The 20,643-nt window shown below is 39.9% G+C and overlaps 1 protein-coding gene across 1 annotated transcript; it reads right to left on the bottom strand.

The window, feature by feature from the left end:
• Positions 1-1,263: 1,263 nt before the first annotated feature.
• On the bottom strand, positions 1,264-20,345 carry PAPD5 (PAP associated domain containing 5). Its single transcript, XM_010194342.1, has 11 exons — positions 20,229-20,345; positions 15,086-15,132; positions 12,395-12,515; positions 11,316-11,423; positions 7,898-8,026; positions 6,416-6,629; positions 5,789-5,915; positions 5,585-5,688; positions 3,643-3,830; positions 2,920-3,084; positions 1,264-1,622 (listed from the first exon to the last, which is right to left on the bottom strand). The coding sequence occupies exons 1-11, from the start codon at positions 20,316-20,318 to the stop codon at positions 1,443-1,445; spliced, it is 1,473 nt and encodes a 490-aa protein (XP_010192644.1). The 5' UTR covers positions 20,319-20,345; the 3' UTR covers positions 1,264-1,442.
• Positions 20,346-20,643: the final 298 nt, after the last annotated feature.

Genomic DNA, 20,643 nt, shown 5'->3' with positions numbered 1-20,643 from the left:
TACTGCAACCAAGACTTGTGATGCGACTGAACTAGACAAATGTGGAGCTTCGATTAAATGGTAACTAGGTCAATGAAGAAATACGATGAGATGTGAAAGGTTTGGGTCTTTAAGGCAATACAAAACATATTTCAATACTTGAAGTTGTTTTGGTTTTATTTTGTTGTTTTTTTTAAATAATTGAAGTGTAAATATAAAAATGTCTAAGAGGGGAGTGAGAAAAAAATACTTTAATTGCAAAATTTACTTAAAGCTTCAACAGTTATCATCTCCTACAGGAGTTAGCAAAAATATAAAAGACAACAAAACCCAGACCTGGAAGGAGGGGGGAAGGCACAAACAAAGGCATGGGATTAAAGCAGCCCAGGAATGAAAACGTCTGTAACAAAATGAGTTTCGTTGTTGTTTTTTAAAAACTGAAAAAAAAGAAGAAAACAATCACCACCACCAACCAAATGAAACACCCCCACGTGGCTTGTATTTCTTTAAAAAAAAGAAAGGGTCGGGGAGAGACCACTGAGGGGAGGAAGAGAAGGATGCAACTATAAAACCCCATTGCCTGAAACGATGGCACTCGAGAAAACGAGGTGAAGGTTACTTCTCCGAGATGACAAGCTCAGTGTCCACACAAAGTACACGTACACGTTACACAAATGAAAACCTTCATTTGCCACCAGAAGCCTTTCTGTCAGAGGAACAGCCTTTGCAGATCAAATGTTCTATTAAATCTTTTAAATGCCAAGAAAAGAAATTCTGAGCAACATAACTAATGTCTCTTTGTATGGATGTTAAGATGACAATTCAGATTATTTTCCAAACTACTCCTGAGAAAAATTTATGTTTACAATTTAAACAGTAATGTTATGTAAAAAGTATTAACAAATCCACTATTACAAATGTCAGTTTTTCCTATATGGTCACCTATATATACACAATAAAATGGTAAGTATATGCAAAAATAATAAAAAAATCATGCACAAATTACTGTCACCTTTAAAGGCTGGGTTTCCCTCAAAATACAAGTTTTTGCTTTTTTTTTTTCTTTCCTATTTTTTTGTGTTTTGTTACCACCCCCTAGACACACTGAGTACTACCTCTACAGGTCAGCATGAGCTGATGGGAAATACATTTATTTTACATTCAAGCTTTTATATCCTAAATGACCCTGTTGTAGCATATGACTTATCAAATGAGCAGCCTTTTTCCTCCTTTTTAAAAATTTTTTAAATTTTTTTCTTTTTTTTCTTTTTTTTTCTTTTTTGGTTTTTTTTTGCAGTGATCAATCTTCATGATCCGTTCCGTGGCGAGCTGGGAAAAAAAAATGCAGTTGCTAATCAATGTCTGAACAGTCTGAAGCTCCGGAAGAGATCCAAGGAGTCACTATCAAACTATCCTGTAGCATGAGATCATTGCACACAGAAGAACAGTCATCAAATAGGCAACTATCGACAAAGGTCTGAAAGGGCCGCATCCCTCTTGTGTTTCCTTTTTTTGCCGTGGAAAAACTGATGGTGTGATTTGCTGCCTTGATGTTGTTTGTTTGTGACTGAGGTACCGTGGCTTGAGTTTGTTGGACCTTGGAAGCCTTTGTTAGAAGAGCGAAATAACCGTGCAGATCCATGCTGTAAAAGAAAAAGAAGGTGGTAATTCAGTGCTAAACAGAAGAAAGTGTGGCAACTACACAGCCCTACTTCTGGATAATGAGGACGTTAACTCACGTGAGCGTCACACTTGAAAAAAATGGCTATGGCAAAGGAAGTGAGGCCATCGCTTAGACAGCAGCACAGCACCACAAATCTTTCACTGCTGTGGCTGGAAACAAACGTTCATCTCTAGATCCAAAACCACGCAGGTCAAGTGAGAGGAGCAGAACACTCTGAATTTTGAAAATTGTTCTATCGCTCCCATTCGACAATCATCAAAAAAGTGGTTCACAGAAACATAAATCCATAATCCAAGGTGACAGATGAAGACTGCTCAAATCACATCTTGTGTGCAAAATTAACATAACATTCTTTTAAGACCAGGCCTAATTTTATACCACATCTTTTTACAGATGTAGAGTATCCCAGATCGTGCATATTCACATTCCAGCACCAGAATTAGCTCTGCGTAATAACGCAAACACATGTTCACAGCATATCCAAGGCCTCTCGTTACTTGCTAGAGGTAGATTCAGCAAGTTGGGGGCAGCAAGGCTTCAGAATTGCTTTTCAGGAATAATATTCCAGAAGACTCCAGACTATTTTTCACACATTAAAGAAGTCCTAAATTCTGCAAAAGTATAAAAATTTAAACTGCATATATTCGAAGTATATTGTCTGTACAGGCAGATAGTATTTCTAGATTACTGAGTCATCAAAAAAGCATTCTTGACCCTGAGAAATCCCCTAAATGCATAAGCTCTGGTAGGCCTCATCATAAAGGTATTTGTCTCTGGGGGGAAATGAGGGAATTTCATGTACCAGCAAGGTATGTTCGTCTCTCTTAATGAGAGGCATTTCACCAAGCATCAATAGCTAACACAGCACCAGTCTTCGTTTTAAACCTAGACTTTCACTGACTTTTTCAAGTCTCATTGGTTCTCAAATGCTGCAGTAAAGACCGGACTGGAGTGCTTTTTGCAAAAAGGAAATGAGTGCGACACAGCTGTATACATCTGGCAAATCCAGATTCCCCAAAGTCAACCCAATTCCATCTGGTTTAAGGCTGGGAAAGCCACTGTTGGAAACTCCTCTGGGTGAGCTGAACAGAGAACCAGGTGGTACCATGTACACCCAGCATCCAAAGCTTTCTGGTGGGGTAAAGGGGAGGAGAAAAACGCAGCATTTCCTTTCCAGAACAGGCTACCCTTCCAGGGAGGGCACGCGTTATACTCAAATCATCCACACAGTTGCTGTTCTCAAACAATTCACAAACCTGAGATTTGTTCGCATTGCTGGATGTGTTGGCTGTTTGGCTATTTTGTGTTTTCCCACTTGACTGGGAGGATTCTAGTGACACTTCTTGTGACCCCACTCTGTTTGTGGTAGACTGACGACAGCTCAGTTGTTTAGAGGTTTTGCAAGGTGTTCCGTCAGAATCCTTTAGGAAAATTTAAAGTATTAGAGAATTTTTCTTAAGAGTGACTTTTTCTAAAAGTGAGATTTCCCTCAAAAATAGAGCTAGAGTGGACAAAACTTAAACCATGTTTATTCCATTAGGTATCAAAACTCTTTCAATCCAGAATTCTTACTGAATAAACAGATTTAAAAATGTTCTGATGCATGAATCTGATTTTGGGATTTGTCTTGCCTTTTAAAAATAGGATTACCACATTATTTTTAATATGCTGTGTTGGTTTTTAAAAAGCATATGGCTTAGGACTACCAAGTCTTTTGGTTGAAACAGTCTTCCCAGAAAAGAGAGAGCTGGGTAACTTCGTATCTGCTGTTAGATCCACTGCCTACATGCACTGTGTCAAAACACACTGCAACTTACGCGTGCAGAAACGGCACTAGAGGTAACATCTGAAGCAAGTTTGGATTCTGCATGAAATAACTAATTAGGATTCTGAACTTTCCAAATGTATTCTGAGGCAATAGAAATCAGGGAAAAAACCTGCAGAAATTTAAATACAATCAGAAAACCTCCAGTACTTACTACATCACTTGAGCTGGACAGCATAGATGACGATGATGATAAAGGACCTGATGAAGAATTTGAAGAATGTTTACTAAGCGTTTCTGAAGTTTTATTTCTAGGTTTTCCCAGTGCTTCACTCTCTTCAGCAAGGTTATTGTTGCATTTGTCTAGTTGTTGAGTATCTACTATCAAGGTTACTCCATTACCTATTAAAAACAAAGCAGAAGCATCACGACACATTAACTGCTAAAATATGTCGCTTTTTTTCTTTGTTAATACCCACTCTGGCATTAAATATCTATTCTACCCAGCAGGACAAGTACAGACATCTGCACACGTCCACACTGTCAGTCCATGCAGCTCACGTGTGCACGTGTCTGTGCGTATGCCCTGCACGCACCGAGCCAACACCTCGCAGAGGGTGGGGCGGTTTCCTGGCAAGACCAGTAAGGTGCACTATGAAAACCGCCAAACGCTACCCACAGGTCAAGATGGAAATGAGGTAAGATGTGGAAGAAGGTATGGAAAGAGCTCTGATGTGCTGCTTAATAATGTGACATATTTCAACAGGACTCAAATGCACAGGTTTAAATTCTGTTCCTATATGCCCAATACCCAGCAATCCCCACTTTCCTTCTGCTGGAGCTGCTACGGTCATAAGAACTCCAAATAAATCTGGCTGCTCTGTGTGATACCCTACAGTGAAAATACAAGATACAGAACTCTCATATCTCACTAACTGCTCCTTAATTGAAAAAATAAATAAAAAAACAGAATTGGAACTCGAATCTAAACTGAATCTACAAGATGGCCACTGTAACTGTCACCACTGTCTTCCTGACAAAGGGTCATTTTATTTTTTTTAATTATTGTTTTATGGCACATAAGGCACCTAGGAGTGACCTCTGATTTATATGATATACATCTGTTGCCCCACTAGCTGTATTTGTCATATAGCATTTAATACATACATCACGATAGGTAGCAATGTATCGCTCTGGAGCTTGCAGGACTGAACCCAGGATCAGCTGTCATTATTGAGGGGTACAGCACTGCCTCAGGGGCCTGTGGACCCACAAAACCCCAGTGGCCAGAAGCACTCAGTTGACAAGGTCAGTGAGGGAAATCACTAACAAAACCTTGAAAAACAAATAAACAAAATCCCAACCTAGCCTGAAGACTGGGTAGTTGTGTCACCTTCCCTGATTAACCCCTAACCAGACAAGACTTCTAGTAGCTAACAGTTGAAAAAATAATTGTAGAGTATTAAAATGAATTTTAAAACTTCCAGCCAGCAGATACATCTACACCAAAGTGGGTGGCAAGTGGCTGGTGAAGTCAGAAGACAGGCACTGAAAATAAAGATGATTTTAAAGGCCATTTTCAGCAAGTTCTCTGGCTAGACTCTGTGTGTTTCCATTTGTAGTAACAAAAATTATGATTGATATTTTGGGATTTTTCTGTTTAAAAGACTTACTCCACTCACATGGTCAATCCTGGTTTAAATATTGCTTCCGTACACATACAGTATGTTAAGCTTTACAATTAAAGACAAAATAACAACAGAGGCTAAGGTTTTACATTTAAAGTAGCATTCTCAGTCGCGCTTTTTAAAACCTTGTCTACGTTTAAAGGACAAAGGAAGTGTGACAGGAACAACATGCGTAATTTAAAGTGAAAGGTTTTCAAAACCCTCCTTTGGCAAGCCAGCACTCTCTCCAGAGCTCTATGCTGACCAAATCCATCGCGCCGCAATAAGGACGTGGTATGGCAGTTTTACTTGTGTACAAATCTACAATTTCTGGAAAAGAACTCAAGAAAAAGCCCATCACCACTGAGCAAGTCAATTCATATTAAGATGCATACACTGCCTGATGCAAGGCAGAAGCAACAACAAAATCGATACGAGCACAATCTGAGGCAAGTTCCCCAGCATCAGTCAAGCTCACTCAAAACTCACCATTACACGCAGCGTCTGTCCTGCTTTGCATTCCCCACTGCTTTGATATCCAGTCTCTGTACGTGGCCACTTCTTGCGTTACTCTAATTATTCTACCTAATATACTGCAAACCAGGAAAAGACCAAAACCGTCACCACCATTAATTTTTAGACACGCCAAAATAGAAGCAATTAATGTCTGAGATTTAGACTCTTAACATTTACCTTTCTGTTTCGTTGTTAGGATAATATTTAGCTATTGGGGAAACTGCATGGCTCAAAACAACATAGGCATAATCAAAAGCCTGTTTCACTTGCATGGCACCATAGGAACTCCTCCCAACATCATTACCTATAAATAAGAATATAATTTAATAAATAAATAGGATTGAAACCATGGTTATCTCCTTTCAGACAGGAGACAGTAGTATTTTTTTTTAAATTGCCCCTAACTCCCAACTCACTGCAGTCACCTCTTGCAGAACAGGATTAGTGAAGCATAAATATTTGAAAGAACTTAAAAGACCTATAGATATTTACATGCACAGAAGTCCAAAATGGCAATTCTCTGGGTAAAAGTGCAACGCATGAAATAAAAAACAATAGAGCCCTGTACTGCACATATTGCACATATACCAGTACTGCCTGCATGCCGTACTTCCAGATCAGAAATGTGTTAACTCTTTGCTATGACCAGCACTTGGCTCATCATTTCAGAAGCCATCCATTCAAGTCAGCAATCACCCTTGATGTAAAGGTAACAGTACAGAACGAAACCACGTATTTATGTATTAAGCATTCCCCTAACTTCTTTACATAGTCAATACGTTAAATCTCGGTTTCTAAGGATACCTGGCTGTAATGGATCTTCAATGTACAGCATTGATGGTCTGTAGCCATCCAGCATGCTTTTTTGCACTTCGTCCTTGGCAACATAAGAGCCACCATCCTTTATTCGGATTCCAGTCTTCAGGTAATTGAAGTGACGTCCATATAATTCAAAAAACTCTATTAAAAGAACACCATAGTTGGCATTGGGCATACAGGCATCTTCCCTGGGATGCAGCTATTAAGAAGAGAGAAAAAAAAATCATTTTCTTAAGACCTCAAGTTTCAAGTCCCTTTAAATGCCTTTTCTTTTGCACAGAAAGCATGTCTAAATACCATAATAGACAATAACAAAACAGAACATACAAAGCAAACATGTCTCTGTAGAGTACTCCTCGATAAAGCTGGTTTTTATCTTTAAAACAAGACACTATCAAAACTTTTCTAAACTAATCACCTCTGAAAAATAAGGCTGGCAAGCATTAATATTTTGGTGTTTGAACTTTCAGTTAACTAAGTGAACTTCCAGCACTAATGCCAGGGTTCTTGTAAAAAAGCAAAGATATTTGCCCTTCACAAACCTGGGTCTGCAATACAAAACCTGTCTCTTAATGCACGCAGCTATACAAATGATCCCCCCTGCTGTTAAGTATGCAGCCCCAGAGATTATGAAAAGAAAACCAGTTCGTAATTGCAAAAGATACAAAACTTGATTTCTTATTTTGCAGAAGCAAATAGAAAAGCTATTAGTCAATATAAGAAAAAACTGGAGTTAGGAGAGATTTTGGTTTCTTGCAAAACAATACACCTGTCGCCTTCATTTCTTTTGTGCTTGGCAGGCAACTGCAATAGCACTCAGCAAACACCAAGCTCCAGCTCAAGGCTCAGGTTTAAAAGTAACTATGATCTGGAAAAGTACAGACACACACCGAGCTCCACAATAACATCTAGTACAAGGAAAATAACAAGGCTGATAGAGTCAGAACTTGGCTGCTTCGTATTTCTACAATATTTCTCTCCTCTAAGCACAACAGTACAGATTTAGGTCATGTATTTTGTTGTCTCAGATTTAGGAGAAAGCTGTAAAACACATTTATCCGATACCAGCTTAAAAACCTAGACAAGCAAAATTCTGTTGCATTCACTGAAGCTCATGCACAGGGTGCATGACCTGGAAAACAAGTGTTGTAAGGGACAGCTGTATCTAACACTAACCTTTGTCGCTTGTTCCAAATAAGTTACACAATACTCAAGTTATTTTGCCATGACTGACACACGTGCCTGGTACTGACACACCAGTGGATGTTCCCAACATCTCTAATACCAAAAGTAGCAGTATGGAAGAAAGAACAGGAGACGGGTGGGATGGGTCTATTTTCCAAGGAAAAGGGGGTGCAAAACCAGAAACAGGATAGCTTAAATGACTAAATTTAAGGATTTACTAAATTCCTTCTTAAAGTAACATCCTTTTGCACCAATGGCATCAATAAATTTAATTAAGCTTACCTGAAGGAAACTGACAGCCATTAAAAAAAGACTATAAGAACCGATTCCACCTGTAAATACTTCATTAAGGTCCCTCTGCAACAGGAACTGTTTCAATACTAAAACTAGATACGGTAATACAGGATATTTCTGAAAGAGAAAGGCAAAGGTATCAGGATACTGTGATGCGTATCTACAATTGCTGCTAAGAACGCATATTGAAGCGATCTGTTTTAGCAAGTTTCAAAGCTAATTCCAACTTCTTATTTTTAGTAATGGGGAGAAGCCAAGTGCTCTGCCTGTGATCAAGACAGTTATTTTACCTCTTCAACTCCGGCAGCAGATATTAACAGTAGAGAAGAGTTATTAACTCATAAAAATCAGAATTATTTTGTTTGAATATATGAATACACTTGCTTTTCTCAAACAAGTGAAAAGGACAGCAAAGGAAGAACTATGGAGACATCCATGTCTGTAACAAAACCTTCCTGCTACAACTGAGCTGAGATCCCAAAGTGGACTGAGACTTCTGTCCTGCAAATACTTCAGATGCCCAGAATTTATAACATTTCTTCAAAATTACTGCACCCAGGTAACATTTTCCAAGGACCTAAATACTTACTTTTGGGTAATGGGTCCTTCAACAGGTTTGTCTGCACGGATTCCCTTAAGGTGTGTATGTGCTGCATGTGTGGAGAACACAGACCTTTCGGACAGCAGTGGAGGCTGGGGCTATGCCTGCACTCTGTACACTCCCTCGTTGGGGATGGGGCATGAGCGGCTCAGTGATCACACTCCTTTTGTCAACACAGAGCTAAGAAGTTCCTTAGTGTCAAGGGAGGAGATGCAGATCACGGCTTCTGTGATTGCAAAAGATCACTTGGAAAGGAGAATTTCTCCAAGAGCTTCTCTGCGTGAGTCTTACAGTGAGTATCAGGAGACCTATTAAGCTGAAGACCTCAAGATCACCTTTTTGAACTATGAGGAACTTACAGTCACAAGCTGAAGTGTGGAGTATCAGTACACACCAAAATTCAAAGACAGGATTTTTCTCAGGAAACTGCAAACCCTTAATTAAGGCCTCAGCTGCCTCAGACTTCCTCAATAAACTGGATGAGGAGAAACAGGTATTTCCAAGGGTAATACTGAACACAGCACCTCACTTAGGTATTTAAAGTTACATAGGACAAAATAAGACTCAGGAGAATGCCCTGCCAGTGCTTTTTAGAGAGCCTCCAGAACACCACTGAAGTCACTTGGCAAGTACGCACCAAGTTTTCTCCAAGCGAAGCAACCAACCCTCCATGGCAGCGCAGCCGCTACCTGCTGTGTGTGAGGCAGAGTGCCACCTCTTCCCTGCCACACCAGGCTCAGCCGCCCGTACTCACCAGCTCTGGTGCAGCACAGCGGCACGGCCTTGGCACAGGCTGCTGGGAACACAGCTGTGTAGGAAAGCGCCATGCGGGAAGCCTTGCTGGGAGTCCTCCCCTGCTTTGCTCCACAGCTGCTTTTCATCTCAGCTGTTCCCCTCAGTGCCTGCCCAAGCCACGCTGACGTGTGCTGGTGCTGAGCCTGACCCCACTCCTGACCTTCACCACCAACTTGGCATCCTCAGCCTTGGCCCCCTCAGTGGGAGCTTGTCTGGAGCTGCTGGCTGGACTGAGAGCTGATCCCCACTGCTGTCACCAGACCAGCTCTGCTCTGTCGGCTGGGGTACCATGGGGCTGCACCCCTGTGGGCAAAGCCCCTGCCCAGCTGCCACACAGCTTCTGCTCTCCTCAGGAACACGGCCTGCTCTTGCTATGCTCTGACTCAAGGCCAAAGTAGCCTCTCCAAAGGGCTACAAATAACCTGGCGACATGAACACACTAACACTTTTTTCTTGTTTTAAGCACACAAAAATGCCTCCAGGCTCTCAAGAGAAGACTACCACCTATCTTGAAATTAAGAAGTACATAGACAATTTTGGGCAAGCATGCAGGGCTTTATAGACTTACCTAAAAGTAAATTTCTATGTGGAGTATAACAGAAATACAGCCCCCAACTTGTGGCAGAAAACCAAGGACAGACTGCCTGTCCACCATCAGGCAATGTGACAACGCACAGGACATAAGAACAGAAGTGTTACCAAATGCCAGGTAGGTGCCTCACCACAGAGAATCTCGGCATCTTCTTTCCCCAACAAGGAGCTATATAGCACAAAATCATTGCTCCTGATCTATAGCAGCAAATGGCCGGCCAAAACAGCTGAGTGCTGTTCATCAGATACAGGCTGAGAGAAGAAAGGTCACTGGACTCATCCCACCCTCTTACTCTGAACAAAGGTACAAGAGGCCTCACCAGCACAAGGTTTAAGCAGAAGGTTTGTATAACCACACAGGTGGGACTATGCAGACAAGTACCCACACTATCCTACTGGAACTGAACCAAGCACAGAGATCCTTCTCCTATGCCCTTCTACAGGTTAGGGAAATAAAACACTGTAGAGGCAAACTGAGCTACGTTCATACTGGCTACTGAACATACATAAATTGAACTCATCAGCAATTCAAAATCCCCCCAAATTTAGAAGACTTTTTGCAACTCAGTGACATTATTAAAGCAGACGTACATGAGTTCTAACCCTTATGACTGAAAGTAAAGTGCTTGCTTTATTTGGATTTACAGAACTTTCTGAAGAAGTTTTACTTGTCCAGCTACTGAAATACTTCGATTCTCCTGTCATCCATTAGCTTGGTTAAAAAACAAAGCAGTTAGTGGTAGAACAGTAATACCTAACCACTTAAGTGAGACTGAACTGCACTTCATTCTCTCCACACAGAACATGAAAGTCCAAGAAAAATTTTCTACTTCTTTTATGAGACATTTACGACGAGTGTCCAATGGACTGAACGGGGAAAGGGAAGGAAAAGAATGTAATGACACTTCAAAACTTTACACACACAAGCTCATTAATCCTAACAAAATGATCCTATCTATTAAACAAAAATAACTGTAATGTATCTATGATACAGATATTAGTGAACCCCTGAACAACAACAACTTACTAAATTTAACTTCTGCTACTCCACTAGCATTTGTATGCTGAAATGATATTCAATCTAGAATAACATTATTCCTACTTTCTGCAGAAATGTGTGGTTATTACTTATTTTAAGTTCAAGGAACCAGAGTTAGAAGAACAGAACGTTTAAGATAGGTATTAGTGCATTTTCCTCAGTCATCGTATCATTGCAACTTCTCCATAGTCTTTGTACATTTTCCTATCTTCATGCCTTTTAGGGCAATGTATCCAAAACCTAAGAACATCACACAATAGTACCAGACAGCAAAAATAATAGAGTGAAAGCGTATCCCTAGTACGGATGCAGTGAAAGTAAAAGAGAAAATCAAGTCATCAAATATTCAGCTCTGTAGTTCTATCACACCATTGCCTGACCTTGATAAAATCTTTGATGAGCTGGGCTGCTTTAACCCCGTTCTGTACATTAAAGCTTATATCAACTTTCACTTCAGTGAAGGAATCTGTCAGTTTAATGATAGGTACCTGCAAAAGAAAGACACAATAAATCAGCACAGATATCCAAGACACACTGGGTTTCCTTCATACTTATATATACCAGTAAAGCTGACATTTTATGAATTTGGAGAGAGGAGGCAGACAAACAGAACCCCTGTCTATTTATGAACTCACACTCTTTGCCAATCCGTTTACATAAACTTTGCTTTTCAAACTCATAAATGCTATTTTCAATTTAATATCCTATCCTATACACTATATTTCTAATGAGAAAAACAAACACCAGAGGGAGACAAATGCTTAAGAACTAAAGATAAACGGTAACATACTCTTAAGAAAAGACACACGCGTGTCCTTGGGCGTCACTGATTCCTCATCAAAATTATCTTCAAACAAGAAGCACAAGATCCTGAGAGCACTCTGACATATCTCCACCGGAGGAGTTTCCAAATTCTCTCTCTCTACTAGTAACAGCTATCAATCAGACATCTTTTTAAATCCCACTCTTACATACTCTCACAATCAGAAAAAGCTAGAAAGTCGTAATGGAATTAATTCCATCCTACACCAGACATACCATTACGGATTTATACAAGGCTCTTCTTATTACTTCTATGTGAAAATGTATTGCGTCTGCTTACTTGGAATAAGAAAAGAGAAATTATTTATTTATGGACCAACTCAGTCCAGAAATTCACAAGTCTAGTCACATTAATTCACAACAATGACTAGTATAATCACACTTAAAAGCAAGTTTATCTTGTGGAGTGTGGAAAATCAGATTATTTTCCCCAACAGAAGAAATGTTTCTGTTGGAGCACCATCACTTATTTTGTCAGTCATAAAAACTCTACTAACTAAAATAGGTTCTATTCGTTCTACTTCAAAATTGTATTTAAAAGTTTCTGCTTACGAAAATTCATCCTTTTGACCAAGATTTTTCATTGATTAAAAATTTAGCTTAGAACAAGGAAATACCCCCTTTCCCCCAAACTTACAGTTGCTTTATCTAAAACTTTTACTGAGTTTTCATCTGCTACATTGTGCTTTCTAAGAGCTTCTTCCAAGGTCCAAAGAGGTAACGTCTCCCATTTTCCAAAAACAACTAAATCAATATCACTGAAATGGAAAGGAAATATATAGTCAAATTAAAAGACCAAAACACTTAAAAGATAAACAACTGACATCCACGCATAACTAGAATAAAGTTGACAGAATGTAGCTCAACCAAATAATGTAGTCTTCATTTCCTCAGGAAAGGAGTGAGGATGAACTCTTATACTTGGGGAAATATGGAACATTTCAGGTTACCAAGGGGAGGGGACAGATACGCAAATCAATGGGGCTGCAAAGCCCAAGATTTGCCTCCTCAGGCCACCCTGTCAGCAGAGAGGGATCGGCTTCTCTAGAGCGACTCAGAGCAAGAAATCAACTTGTGAATCACCACTGCTGGGCTGCAGCGATCAGCAGCGCTGGCTACTGGGAAAAGGGAAAGCCCTGCTCCCCATCCTCTACTCCCCAATGCATGGCTCTGTCTCCTTTGCTTGAGGCATGGTGTTCATCTAATCCACAGGAAATCAATTCAACATATTAATGAGTCTGGCAGAAATCAACTCCCTCCCCCCCACTGCCCACCAAAACCTTCTGGGGTAATTTCCTGCTTCTTTGCAACTCTAGTTGGTTTTCTGGGTGATGAGAGCACCAGCGGGCACCTCGGAAGCAGCTGCTCAGCAGTGCCGAGAGCAGAGAGCAGTGAACGAGAGCACAGTGTGGTAACTTGGACTTCAGGAAGCAACAAGCTGTTAAATAAGATCAAACTCTCTGATTAACTTTGCTCATCAACTCAGCTCCTTGAAGAGGTATCTCCACCTTGCTACACTTCCCCGCTATGTATACATTTGTTTGACTATACAGGGAGCTGACACCCTAAGTCAGTGCCTAATCTCAAATGCGAAAGGTGACTGGTGTCCAAACTGAAGCCAGTGAAGGCTACTGTGAGATCCGAGCTTTCTCCTCTTTGCTCCCCAGCTTCTTTGATCTCCCCTGCGTGCTGGGAACACAGTGGAGACGAGTGTATAACCCTATAGCTGTAATAGCAGCCACTTCAGTTATGGAAAACCGCATCACAGAAAACATGAAAAAAATTTATTTTAACACTAAAAATACTTCCTCTCACATCTAGATTTTACAGGTCTGCTGATACACAAACACCACCATCCTTTAATGGCTTTAACCACCTCAAAGAAACCACATCTGCGTTAGATGAAATATCTCCTGCCGCCAAGCAGCCTCGGCAGCAGGGAAGTTCAGCAGCAGTTCAGCTGCATACCATTCAGCTGACAAGGAGAGGCAGCACTCGGCCAGTCGCAGAAAACCGTGTTCAAAACCTGCCTGGAGAGCAGGAAATGCTGCTGGACACTTTTCTTCTAAACTAACTTACTGTTAAACCCACTACTGAGGCTGACAGTTAAGAACAGGAGACATTTTTCTGATGCACGAGCAGAAGCAGCTCTGTTGTCACCTTGAGGGGAGGTATCGCCTGTGAAATAACACAGAGATCCAGCAGCCGAACAACCATGTGCCCAAACCTGCACTCTCAGTTTAAGTAAAAGGATATTAGGCAAATTCTAACACAGAGTAACAGAACTAAAATCACACTGTAGATCTTTCTGAACCCCAGAACCTGAAATCTAAATTAAATATACAGTTACTAACAGCTGGGGAAAATCTAGGGCAAAGGGAAGCTTTGACAGAAGGCAGCAGCGAATTAATTACCAACACACAAATGCTGATTATTTTCAAAGTTTAGCCAAAGAACAAGGCCAAAAGCGAAAACAAAGTGTATTTGTACACCTTGCTTCTGACCTTCCACAGAAACTGAGCAATGCAGCTTTCCTGCAACTCCTCAGACCAAGGCAGATGCTCACGTATCTGGCAGATATTTTCTTTTTCAAAAGGAGATGAAAAGACAAGTCGGGTATCCATCACTTGCAGTCAGAACTAGATACTAATTCCTCATGCTCCCAAAGTACGGACTCAGTTCAAGTGTTAACTTCAGACTTAAGCTATTTAAATGTGTTTATCCCCTGCAGCTATTTAAGCCTTTCATTCTATTTCTGTTTAACTGTCAAAAACACAATTTCTACACCCAAGATACCAGTGTCACTGAGTAATGACTTCTCTTTACGAAAACTAGTCTTAAATTTGGAAAAGACAGAGGTTGACCATTGCACAGATTTCACAAAAGAAGATCGAAAGTAAAACACAGCTCCATGTGTATTCTTTTCTCTTCAGCGCATTAATTAGCATTAACAAGATAATGTTAAATGTTTCCGTTTAATCATCTGTGAAGATAAAATTTAGCTTTTCTTTTAAAGCCAGCCTCTTATTTTGGTTCAGTCATTTAATGATGCCAGATCACAAAATAAGCCTTTTTTGACAACACGGCGATTCAGCTCTTTCACTAATGCAGGCAAAAGCTATATAGACATATGTACTACAGTTAACTGTCTTAATTACTATATTTCTGTACACTTTGCGGAGTACTAAGAGCTTAACACGTTCTTAACATCCCAAGTATACACACAGGTAACACAGGTACTGGGAGATCAGGTAAATCACTTCTGGAGCGCAGGTTCCACAAAGCTATCTCTTCTCTCATACAGAATTTACACTGAAAAATTACTAACCTTGTAGGTAAATATAAACCAGTTTTAAAGCTTCCAAATATCTGCACCTGAAACACAAGAAGAGGACAGATGAAAACAAATTTCCAGGCTTCAAGGGACAAGCAAGCTCTGTGAAGTTGCTCGGAAAGGCTGGTTCCTGCTACCCTCCATTGGTCGATCGTGGTACTGCCAGCAGGCACACTGAACACCAGGTACTCTGCTCTGTTAGAGCATTTACAGCTGCCATGTAGAACAAATGGCTCATCTTCATTGTTACTAACCATAAAATTTTACTAACTTTAATTTTTCTATTACAAAACCTTCTTTGTAATGTAAAAGTTTTACCATGACTACATTTGGCAACATACATAAACTGAAAGATTTTGAAACACTTAAAAAGAGAACATAAAATTTCATTCATCGGTTCAATTTGTTTTGGTTTTGTACCTCAAAGTATACTCTTCAGTTTTTAAACACATTTTCTAAGTTTGAGTTTAATATACTTCTGTTGCTTTGCCCACCTTAAAAAAAAAAACCAACGAAACAACAACCAAATCACAATCCATGTGTTTTTTTGGAGTGACAGAACGAGTAGCACAACTGTTTATTTCTGCTTAAACAACAACCAAAAAAAGTTTCAGAAAGTTCCCCATCCCCCAGATTTAGTTTACTGTGCTGGATTTTCACTAGCACCAGAGGTTTCAATGACCAGGTTTCCCTTATAAGCCATTCAAAACCATGTTCTCGTTAAATTTGTCAAGCCTCGCAGGGGTCTCATGCGAAGTCTCAAAAAGGGACTGGTGAAACTTCAAAGTAAAAATATCTTCACATTTGGACTAATTTTCAACCAGACAGTCTTCTGATGTGTTTCTCGGAGCCACCTTACAGACTCAAGTATTCTGCTTTAATCAGTCTCATACTCTAGCCTGATTGCTACATATTTGTATGTTGAGTGACCCACTTTTTATGGTTTTCTCCTTCAGGATAAGAAAAAATGGGGAGATGGGAAAATAAGATGGTTTTGGCAAGAAGTGTCTTGATACTAAAGTAGACTAAGAAGTAGTATGAGGGCTTCCTCCTGACTTTTTTATATCACTTCACTCTTGTTACCGCCTCACCCCAGACCCAAGAAAAAGCAAACACGGGCAGTAAATGTAATGTTTAAAGTTCACACCTTCTCAAAGTAAAGAAGAGTGCAAGAGAGGCCGGAGAACTAGCATAAATATTGTACTAGATCTTGACAAAAGCATAAAGGCATCACAAAGCTAAGAACAGCAATTATTATGACTATTTTTAATCCAGGATAGTAATAAAAGCATCCTCTGTGAAACTGTTTGTGTTCAGTCAAACCAGGATTTATTTGGCCACCAAAAAGGTCTGAAAAGTGCTTTTGCACAATGAAGCATGGGTTTGGAAAAAAACTAAATGTGCTTTCATATTATCAAACAAAATAGTGTGTTCAGTTGCACAGCAAAGAGAGCCTTTATTGAATAAACAACCCTGAACCCATAAACTTACTGATAGAACATATATGACCTTTACCGAAAGGAATGAGACAACATCTGCTGTTGTACAACAATTTGGAGTATGAGAAACACTGGATTATTATAAAAGAAACCCACACCCACACTTCAATTCCTCTCTCATCAAATCTGGAAAGATGGAAGAGTGGGGAAAACAGAACAGAAATGTTAAAGGATTTTGATTTATTACTGAATCAGAATTTAAACTGTCGAAGCTCTGTAGCCATTTAAAGCATCCCAAATACAGGACACTATCATGACTTGAGAGATGTGCACACGAGTTTCTGTAGTGTGTCAACACTGCCAATTGTATTTTCATTCTGTGTGGACAGAGATATGTATTTGCTTTCACAAGATAACTTAAGACCTCACAGAACTGTAACGGGCTCCTCCTACTCCTATACGTTATTGTGACTATTTATCCTGCATTACTGCAAACTTGTTTGTATTAAATTCCAAAGTTCCTGAAGAAGCTTTAATTACGGTATGTGTCCAAATATGTCCTCACTATGCACAACAGAACTTGGCAACACACAAAAGCTTGAGATGTCCTGGCTACCAAAATCCATCCATCAAAACAACAACAACAAAATCTATCCATAGCCAATTTAAATTTCCCTTTCTCTTCCATCATTAAGTAGAATTTGCTGAAGTTTGTCAAAATAAACAGAGTTCATCTTTCCATATCCTTTCCTAATCACAGTATTTTCATAACTGAAGTGTGTGAAGTATGCAGCATTTCCTCTGCAGATCTACACGGCCACACAATACTCAGACACGAAGCTGAGGATGTCATGACAAATGTATCCTAAATTCCACTGTATAAGTCCTTATTTGTTCAGTAGTCAAATATTCATATTCAACTGGTCAGAAACCTTTGTCTTAAAATGTCTTAGTTTATTTAATGTTTTGGGTTGTTCGGTTTCAGTGTAATTAAAGCCTTTCTTAGGGTCAGAGCCTTGCTGATGCCAAGAACAGTTCTCACTTACTAGGAATGTTTCCTTCTAAGCACATTCCCTTGAGTAAGAGAGCAAATGACACAATTGCTAACTTCTATAAATAAAGTAACAGTTTAGGATACCTTGTTTTACCCCCTCCATCTGCTTTTTCAGCCTTTTCCTAAGTGGAACAGGAAAAAAAAAAAAATGTACGGCGCACAGACCCATTCCACACGTGCTCCACGCATTTAGATTCATGAAGCCCGATTTTCCTTTTCTCGGCACCTGATTTTTATAAGGTACACCTTACCTATGTGTTTAGTGAGAAACTACAAACTAAATGCGTATGTTTAACTTACGAGTTTATTTTAGCTGGATTCACTACATCTGTGACTCAAAATGAACAGCTTAAACATTAACTTACTGCTTTACACTACAGCTAAACCTGAGGACATTGGACCAGATAACACTCCACCTTCTCAGCACCTGTACTCTTAACTTAAATCTTACAAGTAGCTAAACCAACACAGATTCCAAAAGGTTAGTGATTAACTCCAGTGACTGAAAGACTACTGAAAGACTGTCAAAGTTGAACACAGCTGAGTTCAGTTCAGTTCCCAAGCAGATCTGTACAGTACTAGAAAAATAACATTACAGTAATTTCCAGGTTGTAAGCCAGTGTTCCCTTCTAGCCTCCAGCACACGGAAGAACATACAAGAGGAGAACTCTTCCTCGATGTAACACCAGCAGACAAATGCAGAGGTAGGATCTGAAGAGCCGTTACTGATTTAACAAGAAGGAACTAGCACGCTCTTGCTCCCTATCTTTTTCAAGAATGTGAAAAAGTGAAGAAAGACTGTGGTAGCAGTTTTAACTGGCACGAATTGAGAAATGAACTTCAGTTTTCACAGTGTGTGCTGTTTCTCAGTCCCACTAAAGCTAAGCCCAGTGGTCAGCTGTCACTGCGTGGTAGTGCTTGTAATTCGCTTCCCCTTCTTTAAAAGATTATGGCTACAAAAAACCAGTTTCAGTAGCCTCAAGAAAGACTGTTTTCTCAAGGCCCCAAAGTCACACATATTTATATATATACATAAACTATTTTTAATATAAGAGACCAAGCTTTTACAGATAAGTCTGTCCTACAGACAGTATCTCTGGAAGCACTGAGTACTTGTGCCTCATTCAAAGTGTTGGCGGTCACAAAGATAGACCCCCTGCGACTAAACCCGTTCACCCCACCACACTGGTTAAGTCAGCAGCACATAAACTTGTCTAGGAAACAGCAGCATCTTCTCTAGGCTGAAGGAATCAGTTATTTTGGTGAAATCCCCTACTACAAGACTTCAGCAGGGTGTACCGTAGTAGGAGCTGTTCAATACCCGTACTGTTTCTATACTATTGCCTGTCAGACTGGCAGCCCACTACTCCTGCTCTTGATTAGCGTCTACAACACCATGTCACTGGGTTAGAGGAGAGCTGTACCACACCTGTGACATACGCTAAAGTCTCATACACAGCTCCCTGGGAAAGGTGATCGGTTTTGCTCAAAGAGAAAATTAGCAGCCACGTGTAAGAGTGACTCTGCCAACTCCCTGTAGCTGTCCAAAGGCAGCTGTCACAGCACACAGCATGCTTCCATATCATATGTCACTACTACGTTGTCCATAACTGCACGTGAACCACCTTGAAAATGTGTACACACAAAACTACACACCACGCACACAGAGCTTATACAGAACTCATATTCTCTCATGTTCTGCCAGTTCCTAAAAAACACATTCCAAAAAACAGGTTAAGAAGATCTGAAATGAACAGTGGGTTTAAGTCACTCGTGTCAAAACACTACATTTTACTGTGGCAGGATCAAAGAGCATTCCGTATACTAAAGATTCTGCTATCTGAATTTGGTTTGATACTCCAGCTAACAAGTCCTTATTTTCAGCTACTGTTATCTGCAGATAGCTGACTACAGCTACCAATCTGCACTCTGGAAATGAACACCATGCTAGTACAAGGATACAACTAAAATAGATTCAATTATGCTAAAAATCCAGCTGTGTCCCCATAAAACCATCTTGAGTTGTAAAAGCAACTTCCCTAACTTCTCTTTAATTCAACCTTTATTTAAAAAAGCATAGTTCTGCACAGGAGAAACTCTTTGTTTCAACCGAATAAAGTACTTGTTTCTTCCTGTGCAAAGACGTGGTTCCTTTACCTTTTTAAGACACTTCAATTCAGTTTACCTGCCCATTAAAAACAGCATGGTCTATACAACACGGCATTGCTGGCTTTCCACCCTAACAGACTTATTCGAGACCACAGGTCTTTGGACTCAACGCCCTGCTACAGACTTTTTCAGCCAAGACATGAGTTTCAGAAAAGTTTGTTTAACATATTATTTTCAAGCGCGCATGCATGCCTGATATGTTCCCATTAATCTTAGTAAATAAATATTTATGAGACTAAATGCTGCCCCTCCTCATGCCCTTGCTTTGACGACAGTAGGTCTAGCTTGTCTTTGTTCCTATGTGTGCCAGAAAATAATGATCACTTCTCTCATTTCACCAGAAATCATTTTGGTTTGTTTTGGTTCTTTTAATATGGAAAAATCAACAGTATCTACACTATTTAATACTTCACGAAGTAAACATGCAAAAACCATTGCTTTTGTATATTAACAAACAGAAGAGTGTCCTACTCACATCTGCATTAGGCCACAGCTCTTTTATAACGTTTTCTATCCTGTTCACCACTTCCATCCGCATTCTCTCTTCTTCAGGTCTGGGAGACATGTACTTATAAAAGTCAATTATTTCTTCATGAAGTCTGAGAAAGAAAGAAAGAAAGAAAAAATTAAAAAAAAAAAAAGAACAGCAAGTCAGGAAAAAGCCACAGCAAAATGAAATACCAACTACTCCAACCAAACATGCTCTTTTGAGCTCCTAGTTATCTATTAAGTTAAAGGGCCGGTTTAAGAGTAGCATGCAATTTAATAAAACAAAACCCAGATTGACACCACTGAGTAACGCACCATTTCATGTTGGTTTCTTATGCCATAGGTCAACGCTGCACTGCATTTGCTGAAAGCGTGGAAGCAAATCTAAACCCAAGCATCTC

Source organism: Mesitornis unicolor, unplaced genomic scaffold (assembly GCF_000695765.1).
Source record: "Mesitornis unicolor isolate BGI_N332 unplaced genomic scaffold, ASM69576v1 scaffold12001, whole genome shotgun sequence".
NCBI classification, from domain to species: Eukaryota; Metazoa; Chordata; class Aves; order Mesitornithiformes; family Mesitornithidae; genus Mesitornis; species Mesitornis unicolor.
The sequence above is the reverse complement of the archived record's forward strand: the minus strand, read 5'-3'. Positions and strand labels throughout refer to the sequence as shown.